The sequence below is a fragment of the Nelumbo nucifera genome, chromosome 2, assembly GCF_055504915.1.
Source record: "Nelumbo nucifera cultivar China Antique chromosome 2, China Antique-T2T, whole genome shotgun sequence".
NCBI classification, from domain to species: Eukaryota; Viridiplantae; Streptophyta; class Magnoliopsida; order Proteales; family Nelumbonaceae; genus Nelumbo; species Nelumbo nucifera.
The window spans coordinates 38434553-38447250 of NC_142650.1; the positions used below are offsets into that span (position 1 = coordinate 38434553).

Here is a 12698-nt window from a genome sequence, read left to right on the forward strand (position 1 = left end):
ATTCGATCTGTCCCTCCTTTCAAAACCCTTGTGTACTTCTGCTTCTCCTTTCTTCTCCCTCTTTCTTCTACTTTTCTCTACTTTTCTCAATCTGAAATCTGTTGGAATTCAAGATTGATTGTAGTCTTGATCGACTACTTGGTATCAGAGCCTATCTAGGGTTTCTCATGTGAGTCTAGTCCAGCCGACCACATGAGAACTGTCTAGGGCTGGAAGCTTACAAAGGACTTTTTGTCGGTTGATTCTTGGAGGTTACCAGAAAAGTTTAGCAGTTGTTCGAAGACTTGTCGAGGCTTGCAGAGTGTTTTGGTAATTAGGAAGAATCAGAGAAGGTTAGGGTTCAAGCCACAATTGAAGGTAGCGATCAGAGTTCTCTGGGTAAGTCTTTATTTTTCCCTTGAGATTGCTGTCAGTCAAGATAGGTTGGACCTATCTAGGAGGAGCGGCCGAACTCTCCTATTTTCTCTCAGAGGTGATCAGTTTTCTTTTAGGGTTTGTCATTAACCCTACGGCTAGACTTGACTGTGAATTCTTTTGGAAAGTGCGGCTGAGCACTGTTTATGTTCTCACAAAGGTCTTCCTAACCCTACGATTAAAACCCTAATTCTGCTTCAGCATTACAGATTGCTTTCTAAGAGGGTTTCAGACCTGTTTTTGGCTTCCGAGCCTGTTTTGGGGGTGAGAACTGTTATCGGACTGCATATATTCTGATTGCCGATTGGTTTCAAATCAGATCTGAACTGATTTCATACAGATTTCTGATTGTGATTGATTGTTTAAGTGTTGTTTTCTATTGTAGTAACCCTAATAGTTCTTAACTATTGATTCTTGACCAAGAATGGAGTTCAAAAATCAGGGAGAAGGTGTTTTTGGGAACAGCAGTTCTGGTAGTATGTCTGAGACTGCGTTTCAGATTACAACTGTGAGATTTGACGGATCCAATTACTTGGAATGGGCCCAATCAGCCATGATGGCTATTGAGGGAAGGGGAAAACTTAGCTACCTATTGGGAGACAGCCAAGGAGATATGGCCCAACCAGGAGAACTACTTGGTTATGACATGGCTGTGCAACTCTATGCAGCCACATATCAGCCGAAACTACTTGTGGGCAAAGACAGCCAAGGAGATATGGGATGTCATGAAAGAGACCTACTCCCAACCCCTTAATGTTGCTAGAGCCTATGAACTGAAGTGTGAGGTGAATAATCTTAAGCAAGGAGAGAAACCAGTCTCTGTTTATTTCTCTACCTTGAAATCCCAGTGGCATGAAATTGACCATCTGGAGACTCTTGAGTGGGAAAGTCCAAAAGATGCACAGACCCATAGAATGCAAGTCGAGACCAATAGGGTGTTTGAATTTCTGGCTGGCTTGAATTCAGATTATGACATTGTGAGACAGCAGATACTGACAAGAGACAGTGTGACCCTCTCTCAAGCATACTCCCTGGTGCATAGTGAAGAGACCGGGAGGAAAGTTATAATGCAACATCAGCCCTTTCCCCCAGCCCTGGCAGTAGTTAAACCTAAGTCTGAGGGTGATATAGAAAGGGACATGAAGAAGGAAGATAAACAGGATCTGGTATGTGAACATTGCAAGAAACCCAAGCATACGAAAGATACATGTTGGAAGCTCCACCCTCATTTAGTCCCAACAAAACTGAGGAATAAAAGGGGTAATGCTCATATGGCTGTGAATACTGATTTTGCATCCTCGTCAGGCACAAAAGGCATGCCCCTAGATACCTTAGCTGCTGTTCGGGCTGCCCTAATACAGTTGGAAAAGGAGGTTGGGAATTCAGCTCAATCAGCTCAGTCACCATCAGCCCTTGCCACATCTGCATTTGCTCATTCAGGTACTCGGGCCCTCAGCCTACCATGCTTCAGCTCCAGGTAACACTGAACACTGTTGGGTAATAGACTCAGGTGCATCTGACCATATGACTAGCTTGCCATCATTGTTCACTACTTATCACTTATCTTCTGGTAGAGAAAGTATCCATTGCTGATGGCTCTCTTGTTCCCATTTCTGGCAAGGGTGACATCAAGTTATCTGATACTATCTCTTTATCCTCAGTCTTGCATGTTCCTAAACTTGATACTAATTTGCTTTCAGTTAGTAGTATTACCAAACATCAGAACTGTTCAGTAACCTTTTTCCTTGACCGATGTGTTTTTCAGGACTTGGAGACGAGGAAGGTGATTGGGACTGGCCGTGAGACGAATGGGATCTATCTGCTTGGAGAGAGTTCTCATTGGAAAGAGCCAGTGGATAAGACGCCTTTTGTTTCTCAGTTTGTGAGTCCGATTATGCTTTGGTATAATCGATTAGGTCATTTATCTTTTCGGTCTTTGAAGAGTTTGTTTCCAAATTTATTTGAGTCTGTTGAGATGTCAAATTTGAGATGTGAGAATTGTGAGCTTGCCAAACATTGTAGAAGATCTTATTCCTTGAGTAATAAAAGAAGTAATAATTCTTTTGATATTATGCATACCGATGTTTGGGGGCCATATCACATCCCTTCTATGGGTGGGTACAGATATTTTCTGTTGTTTGTTGATGACCATACCCATTTTTCTTGGGTCTACCTTATGCGTTCTCAAGATGAGGTTCCCGCTCTGACCCAAAACTTTCATCAGATGATTTTAACCCAGTTTGGGGTCAAAATCAAAGTCCTTAGATCTAATAATGCAAAAGAATACTTTGCTAAGCCACTGGCCTCTTATCTACTTGATCATGGGGTTATTCACCAAAGCACTTGTCCTCATACACCACAGCAGAACGGGGTTGTCGAGAGGAAGAATAGGCACATTTTGGAGGTAGCTAGAAGCATCATGTTTACCTCCAATGTGCCTATCCGTTTCTGGGGTGATGCTATCCTCACGGCAGTGTATCTCATTAATTGGGTTCCTTCCCGGGTCCTTGATATGAAGCCTCCGTTAACCCTTCTATACCCAGACGAGGAGTTATTTATTGTTCCTCTTAAAACCTTTGGTTGTACCTGTTTTGTTCAGCTTCTTGGACCTCATCATTCCAAATTTGACCCTAAGGCCTCCAAATGCATTTTTCTCGGTTATGCTCAAACTCAAAAGGGTTATTGCTGCTATGATCCTATTTCAGGGAGGAGATTTGTCTCGACGGATGTCACCTTCTTTGAGGAGGCACCCTATTATCCTAGGGTTTCTCCTCAGGGGGAGAGTAGTGAGAATTTGGGTCTTTTTTCTCAGGGAGAGCGCAATGAGAGTGGGGTTAACTCACCTAAGGTTGTTCCTTTACCCATTCCATTGAGTGATGAAGGCTGTAATGGTGAGGGTTGTCAGAGGGATCAGGAGTTGAAAGTTTATCACAAGTGATGCAGGCAGGTTGATCTCGATCATCGGCAGTCTAGGCCAACTCCAGTTCCTTCTGCAGATCCAGATCCAGGTACTACAGTCCCAGGGCCCACTAAGATACCTTCCACTATTGCTACTTCCCCCCCTTCTTCAGATGACCTTGACCTCCCTATTGCGATCCGTAAAGAGAAACGGCGTTGCACCACATCCACAACTCACTGCATTTCCCAGTTTCTATCCTATGATCGCCTGTCTCCCTCTTACAGGTCCTATCTCACTTCCATTGTCGATATCCCTATCCCCAGAACAGTGCAAGAAGCCTTATCAGTTCCAGAGTGGAAAGATGCAATGAAAGTTTAGATGGATGCCCTTTTGAAAAATAATACTTGGGAGCTAGTTGACCTACCCAGAGGAAAGAAACCAGTTGGATGTAGATGGGCATTTACTGTGAAACATAATGTTGATGGCTCCATTGAAAGGTACAAAGCCCGGTTGGTTGCAAAAGGGTTTACTCAGACTTATGGTATAGACTACTTGGAGACTTTTGCTCCAGTAGCAAAGATGACCACTATTCGAGTTCTATTAGCCCTTGCAGCAAGTTACTCGTGGCCCTTGTTCCAGATGGACGTTAAAAAATACCTTTCTGAATGGAGACTTACAAGAAGAGGTCTACATGCAGTTGCCCCCTGGATTCTATGATACAGAGACATGTAAGAAGGTTTGCCGACTGAATAAGGCATTGTATGGATTAAAGCAATCCCCTAGAGCTTGGCTTGATAGATTCAGACTAGCCCTTGGAAAATTCAGCTATGTACAGGCCCAGTCAGATCATACACTGTTCGTTAAAAGAGTGAACTCTTCTTTGACCTTGCTTGTTGTATATGTGGATGAAATTGTAGTGACAGGGAATAATAATAGTGAGATTGAGTCCCTCGAACAGTTCCTTCGTCAAGAGTTTGAGGTGAAAGATCTTGGTGCACTGCGATATTTTTTGGGTATTGAGGCTGCTAGATCTAAACAGGGGGTCTTTATTTCTCAAAGGAAGTATGTTCTAGATCTGTTGGTGGAAACTAGAAAGTTAGGTGTCAAGCCTGCCGATACACCCATTGAACAGAATCACAAGATTAGTGCAGAGGGTGGAGAGCCTCTCGAAGACAAAGTTATGTTCCAACGGTTGGTTGGAAAGCTCCTATATCTCTGCCTCACACAGCTAGACATCAGTTATGCAGTCAGTGTTGTTAGCTAGTACATGCATTCCCCTAGAACTACACATCTTCTTGCAGTTGAGAGAATATTAGCATACTTGAAGAGATGCCCAGGTAGAGGTATATTGTTCAAGAACAATAATCACATGAAGGAGGAGGTCTATACAAATGCTGATTGGGCTAGGAGTGCTGATGGCAGGAGGTCTACCTCTGGATATTATGCCCTTGTAGGAGGTAACCTTGTCTCTTGGAGGAGTAAGAAACAAAGTGTTGTTTCCTGCTCTAGTGCCGAAGCTGAATACAGGTCAATGGCTAACAGAGTGGCTGAAGTCACTACTTGAAGAGTTGGGTATTGATTATGAAAAACCCTTGATGTTGTATTGTGATAATCAGGCGACTATTAATATAGCTCACAATCCGGTGCAGCATGACAGAACTAAACATATCGAAGTTGATCAACACTTTGTCAGAGAAAGGGTTTCATCACAAGAAGTGTGTCTCCCGTAGATTACCTCCAACATGCAGCTCGCAGATCTTCTCACCAAGGCCATTCCAAGGAAGAAGTTAGAGGCAGACCTATTCAAGTTGGAAATGACAAATATCTATTCCCAACTTGAGGGGGAGTGTAGAGAACACAAATGTGGGCCCCACGGTTGTGGTCCCCACTGTGTTCGTATGACATCACATGTAATCTTTGATTAGTTTGTCAGTGTTAGTTGGTAATTATCTTAGACAGCTTGTTATCTCAATTATTTATTTGTTTTATTTGCCATGTAAGCATTAAGGGCAATTCTGTCCTTTCCTACATTTAGTGAACATAAATTATAAATATTGAGAGAGTGGCGGCGGCAGATTCATTCGATCTGTCCCTCCTTTCAAAACCCTTGTGTACTTCTGCTTCTTCTCCTTTCTTCTCCCTCTTTCTTCTACTTTTCTCTACTTTTCTCAATCCGAAATCTGTTGGAATTCAAGACTGACTATAGTCTTGATCGACTAGTAAAAATTCACAAGGTTCATCAAAAGTCAAGGATATAGTCAAGGACAATCTGATCATTACTCTTTTCACAAAAAGATCCACCAAAGACAAGGTTTCGGTTTTGATTGTCTATGTTGATGATATAATCTTGACTGGAGATGATATTGAAGAGATGAGCAGACTAAAGCAGAACTTAGCCAAGGAATTCGAGATTAAAGACTTAGGCCAGCTAAGGTACTTTCTTGAAATGGAAGTGGCAAGATCAAAGAAGGGCATTGTGGTTTCGCAACAAAAATATATTCTAGATCTCTTGAAAGAAACTGGAATGAGTGGATGCAAACCTTCAGACACTCCGATAGAAGTTAATGCTAAACTTGGAGAAGTTAAAGATGGGGTTCCAGTAGATACGAGTATATACCAAAGGCTGGTAGGAAGATTGATTTATTATCACATACACGTCCTGATATTGCCTTCGCTGTGAGCATGGTGAGTCAATTTATGCACTCCCCGTACAAAGAACATCTTGAAGTTGTGTATCGAATTCTTAAGTATCTAAAAGGCACACCAGGAAAAGGACTCTTCTTCAAGAAAAATGAGAAGAGAGGGGTTGAGGTGTATACGGATGTGGACTGAGCAGGCTCGATCACAGATAGAAGGTCAACTTCGGGGTACTGCACATTTCTTTGGGGCAATTTAGTTACTTGGAGAAGCAAGAAGCAAAGTGTAGTTGCTAGAAGTAGTGCTGAGGCTAAACTTAGATCAATGGCTCAAGGAGTGTGTGAGGTTCTTTGGCTAAAGAGGGTGCTAGCAGATCTTAAGAGACCAGTGAGTTTTCCTATGAAACTGTATTGTGATAACAAGGTAGCTATCAGCATTGCTCATAATCCGGTTCTACATGACAGGACTAAACATGTTGAGATTGACAGACACTTTATAAAGGAGAAGCTTGAAGAAGGAATAATCTGCACTCCATTTGTACCAACCACGCAACAAGTTGCAGATATTTTGACTAAGGGCTTGTTGAAACAGCCATTTGAACTTCAAGTTAGCAAGTTGGGCATGATAGATATCTTTGCACCAACTTGAGGGGGAGTGTCGGCAAATTAAGAAAGATATGATTTGATTGATTAAGAGATTTGAATAAATTTAGGAAAGATTAGATTTGAATAAATTTAGGAAAGTCATATCCTAGGATTAAGGGAAAGATTTAGTCAATCCCTGAGTGAGAGAGATTCTAGGGGTTTGTCTTTCCTATCTTTTCTTATTTAAGTTGTATGCTCAATATGTTTTATGATCAACAAAGAAAATTTTCCTCTTCTCTCCCTCTATATTTCGCAACAGTAGTTTCCATGAGCTCCTTGTTACATACATTTTGCCATCATTCACTGAATTATTTGCTACCCATAGGGTACCATGTTGTTCTCTCCCCCCTTGCATCTTCAGCTTAAAGCCAATTGACACCACATTTGGTGGACCAAGAGGAGGCAAGGTCCAGCACCCAAGCCCATACACAGCCTACATAAAAGGCAATTATCCACCAGGCCCACCCTAGTTGACACATCAGCCAAAGCCAGACTTTACACCCTCATAGATACACATTTTGAATTCTCTTTGAGAAAGCAAATTCCCATTGATTCACCAACTCATCTAAGGACCACTACTGCAGCACCAACAGATGGACCATCAACAGTGGATACTTGTGCACCATTGATGGTCGCCACTACGTGAGCCACAGCCTTAGCACCTTGAGACAAACTTGATCTCTCTTTCACCTTCTCAAGGGCCCCTTCCCTCCACAGATTGACAATCCATCTATTGCGTTCACCTATTGTAAACTCTCAAAAGGTCCACAACATTCCTTCCACAAATCAACCATACCAAGGAGTGATTAAAAGCCTTCAGCCACAGGATCTTCCCTTCTCTACCCCACTCAGTTAGTTGTACAACCCCATTCCCAGACTAGGATTCAATACTAACCTAAACGTCTGTGTACTCCTTCCACCACCACTTGTAGCACTATAGCAAAACCATTTATCACTAAATCCAACAACTTAGGAATTCCAGATAAAGATCTCCCCCACATTAGAAGACAGAGAAAAACTAATACCCCCCACTCTATGTTATCTTTTTTGACATCAATGTAACCTCTTAGTGCATTACCAATTTCTTTGAATGTTCCCTTAGATTGGACATGTAAAAGAAGCCCACCCTTAACACCATTAACCATTGCCTCTAGCAGGTAGAATCGACTGACCCATGGGATCACACCTTTCAAGATGAGGCCAGCTAGAGATAAATAACTTTCAGCCATGTTAGGAACATCCAATGCCTTTACCTCTAATGAGAGAATGAACAGAAGAATGACTCTGCAAAGTCTTCTAACACTGAGCTTGCTTTTGGTTTCTAACAATTTCTTATTGCCAAAATCCCTCTTCATAAATGCAATCATATAGTACAGCTAGCTGTATTTCACTTTTTACTTTAATTCATCTCAAATTTCTTTCTATTTATTGTTACGTCCTCAAAATCTGCTGCATATAAGCTAGCCCACAATCAATAATGATTGAATGTATCTTGGCACGGTATTATGAAAAATCTCGGAACAGGTATCTATGATTAAAACATCTGCTACAGAAGTTTGGTTATGCACATATTAAAAGGGATACTCACTCAAATGATGTGAAAGTCAAATCAGATAGCACCTATGTGATAGAAAGGTTCATTTTTAGTAGTGCTTCCTAGTGATTTAAAAGGTGCACCTAGGCACATTGACGATGCACATTTTAAGGCTTGTGCCTGTCCCAGGCACAACACTTAAGTAGTGCACCTGGTGTGCTTTGCGCTTCAGCACAGTTGTGTACCTTAGTTAAAATTTGTACATTTTTGTTCTTTTTAAGGATGGAAGCTGGGCCGGAAGCTCTAACCCCAGACCCCTGACCAACCCCCTTGAGGCAAGCTGAAAGAAGTCTATGTTAGAGTCTTAAATTCTTATTTTCTACATAAAAGATTAGTTTTGTAATTCTAATTATAGTTCTTTATTTTAGACCCTAACATGGACTTTTTTGGGCTTGCCTCAAGTGGCTCAGTACAAAGGCAACTTGTAGAAATGACAGATGTGAGGATTTACCTATTGAAAACTTGCTACAACCTCCCTGGGCATTTAATGATGATGATGACAACAACAATAGCAATGAGAAAATAATAATAATAATAATAATAACAATTATGATGATGAAAGTAATAACAATAATAATAAAGGTAATGGGTTTACCAATCAACTTCAATACTCTGATCTACTTCAGAGACTTCCAGCAGTTGCTTGACAGGATCTTGATCATAAAGAAACTTCAAGAATATAACTACAAGTTCGCTGGTAGCCAAAATTAAAAATATAATTAATGTGTATCATAATAAAGGCACAAGCAAAATAAACTTACAAGTATATGGAGTATAAAAGGAACATCTCACATCTAACCTATTAAATGGTGGAAGCTGATCACTCGGTTCAGACATTAGCAGCTTTATACATTTTGAGAGCCAGGTAAAAAAATTTTGAAACTGAAAGAACAAATAACCTTCGTTTTAAAAGAAAAAGAATGATCTCACACTAATTATAATAGAAACAGCACTTATGACAAAATAACAATCATAATTGCACAAACTCCCTTTGAAGAAAAGATTAAACCCATAAGAGAATATGGAAAAATAACAAGCACCACCCTTAAATAACATTCAAATAGTTAATCTTCCATAAAGTCAGCCTTTCCCAAAGCTACTCTCAATGACTGACAAGTTATCTGAAGAGGTGAAGTGGGTAGTTGGTACTAGATGGGCAAAGAAGTCCAAGATGTCAATGAAACATTATATAAATACATGAGTAATATTCAACCCCTTATCTGCATAGAACTCATTGATTTACTGATATAAAACCATGTTGTTTAAGCTTATCCACCATGAAGATCTTCCTAATACCTGCCAACCATGCAAAGGCTTCCACTTTGTGTAATATATATACATCACAAATTACAAAAATTTTGTAGATATTAGAAGTATAATCAAATCTTAAGAGATAATTACTGTATCCGTATGTATCCAAGATTTCAAGAAAAAGATGGTTGTATCCATATGTTTAGCACGTCCATGCCCATATCCTCATTTGCATAAGCCAACCAAAACCTCCACCACAGCCAAGAATCAAGCCAAAATTATAAACATTAACGTATTACTTGCCCAGCTTAAGCGCCTTATTCCATACATCAGAAGTCACCTCCCTCTTTCACTACATATCATCCCCCCAACAGGGGTAGGACTACTACTGAAATAGCCATAGCTTGAGAGGTAAATCACATATCCAACAGAAGAGCCATTTCCCTAACAATAGCATACTTGGAAATCTCCATACAGAATATAAATCCAGGATCCTTCACATGAGAATATTACGAGAATTATACCTTTAACACAACAGCATCCTAAATAAGCTTGTCAACACACTTCAACTCTCAAGTTACTTGTACCTAGACAGAAAATAAAAAGTAGACAAGAACACCACAGAGCATCCATCTGGTTCCCTTTCTATGTTTGGTTTGAAGGAAAAGGTAGTTGAAGGAAGGGAAAATTAGGAAAACCTATACAAGTTTCGTAAAGATTTCACTACCTTTCCTAACTTTTTCCTTCAAACCAAACAGTCTTAAGGGATCCTTGATTATAGAGAACCTAGGGGTCCTTAATCAGGTTAGACTCCCTACATGGATGGCAGATTCCACAATGCAAACATAACCTAGGTATCAATCCCTATCTTGTTCCAAAAACAATTGTTTTTGTCAGAAAGACCCCCCTTTGGTGTTTATCCCAACCCGAGTGAGCCAATTCTCACACTGGACAGATGCCACAACTTGACTGCATCAATAAGCCAGCAAAGAACAAAAAAATAGACATATTACAAAAAAAAAGAGAAAAAAAAATACATGAATTTTTGCCTAACATTAGCACAAACTATCACAAAGTCTGCATAGTACAATGTAAGTTCCTCCAAGTCCTGCATACAAACAAGTTAAAAGCATGAATGGATAAACCTTACCATAATAATCTCAAGCAAAATGTGTAACTATATCTTATGCTAAGTTGCAATCTTTATTGGTACAAGTAATAAGAAATGAAAATTTTCATTAAACAAAGGCTAAACTACTGCTTTCTAGTTTTTATATTTAATTCCTATTTAAAGCAGACAGAATCTAAAAGATACCTGGTAAATCACAGTAGTCAATACCCTCATAAATCGTTCAACATGTACAAGAAAAATACCAGCTTTTTCAGTAGCAACATCTATAAGCATTTCATCTAACCCAATACCCTGGTATCGTGTGCGCCATCTTGAAAGGCCTCTCAATTCTCCAATTCTAAATGCAATAAATTCTGCAGCAGGCTAGAAAATGAATAATTGAAAATATCAATTTTCACACACACCCTTGTTGCAAGGATCTAAACAAGACAATATCAATAAACTTTAACATATATAAAGTTAAACGATTCTAGAAGAAGAATAGATTACTGCAAATAGAATTCTCCAAAAGAGAAAGGAAGATAAAAGAAAATTTGGGCTAAGTACTTAAAGACAGAAATGTGCTAAATGGAACTTAAATGATTACATAATTTCTACATGAATAACTCTGAGTTCAGATGCATATGAGTGCATGGTTCAAAGTATCGATACACCTCTGTGTATCGGCACTTTGAATTGATAGTCCCCCCCCCCATTTTTTTAGTTTTCTTTAAATTTTAGTTTTAAACAGGTGTATCGAAAACCAAAAGATACGATAAGATACGCCCAATACAGGGCATATCATATCGAAATTTTGGTCCTTGTATGTGTGCTAAGAGAAAATATTCTAACATTTGTGTATACATATTTATATTGTTATGGTTATTATCCAATAGTTGCAATCACACCGGCAATAAATCTGAAATTAAGCCAAAAGAAATGAAAAAAGAGGAAAAAGAGATTCAAAAGGAGGAAGAAGAGAATGGAAGAAAAGGGAAGAGGAAGAGAGCTAATCGTGTCTCTCTCTCTTTGTCCCTCAATTGAATTATATATGCTGAATATCGAAAAGATATAAATTAAATCAGTGCCCCTAACAAGACGGCTGACCAAAAAACAAAAGAAATAACAAGTATTAAGGCCCATAAAGAAGGCCCACTACAGCTGAAATAAAACTGATGAATAAAGAAAGAAAACTAAGGCCCACTTGACCCAATCTCTCCACACTTCTCCTCATGCTGAGTTTAGATGTCAATCATGCCCATCTTGTTTACGTAGTGTTGTAACTTCACCTTAGGAACTCCCTTGGTCAAAATATCCGCTAGCTGCTCTTCTAAGCAAATGAAAAGAAGATACACTTCCCCTAAAGTTACTCTCTCGTATGAAGTGTTTGTCTACCTCAATGTGCTTAGCTTTGTCATGCTGAACCAAATTATAAGCAATATTAATAGCAATCTATTATCACAATACAACATCAAGGGCCTATCAAAAGTAATACCCATCTCCTCTAGGAGAGATCTAAGCCATAACAACTATGAAACCCCATGGGCAATAACCCTATACACTGCATCAGTTGAAGATTGATGCTACCACAAACTACTTCTTACTCCTCTAGGAAACAATATTTCCAGCTACCATAGCACAACAATCTGATGTGGATCAGCTGCCATCTATACTATCTGAACAATCAATATCTGTATAGGTGCCACGAAGTCAAATAGGCCTCTAACTTTATATGTCCATGCTTGGCAAAGAATATACCCTTTCCAAGAGTTCCCTTAAGATAATATAGCACCCTTTAAGCAGCACCCATATGTGTCTCTAGGGGCATGCATAAATTGGCTAATCACAATCACAACATATGAAATGTCTAGTCATGTCATACAAAGGTCTAGGAGATTCCCCAATAATCTCTGAAATGCTCCCCTATCAGTTAAGAGTTCACCAACATTAGTTGAGAGCTTATAATTCAAATCAATAGGAGTAGAAGCAAGTTTTTTACCAAGCTTCCTAGCCTTAGTGGGATGATCCAACACATACTTCCACTAGGAGATGAAGATGCCTTCTTTGGATCTAGCAACTATAATTCCCAAGAAATATTGCAACTCCCCCAAGTCTTTGATCTCAAAATCAAAATTAAGGAACCTCTTG

The 12698-nt window shown here is 39.6% G+C and overlaps 1 protein-coding gene across 1 annotated transcript in view; it reads right to left on the bottom strand.

Annotated features, from left to right (window-relative positions):
• APC4 (Transducin/WD40 repeat-like superfamily protein) overlaps window positions 1-12698 on the bottom strand; it is a 97907-nt gene that overhangs the window by 14227 nt on the left and 70982 nt on the right. The window contains exons 11-13 of the mRNA XM_010261521.2: window positions 10755-10934; window positions 8988-9070; window positions 8784-8882 (exon numbers count right to left, since the gene is read on the bottom strand). Of these exons, the coding sequence (XP_010259823.1) occupies window positions 8784-8882; window positions 8988-9070; window positions 10755-10934 (362 nt within the window). The remainder of the gene's footprint in view (window positions 1-8783; window positions 8883-8987; window positions 9071-10754; window positions 10935-12698) is intronic.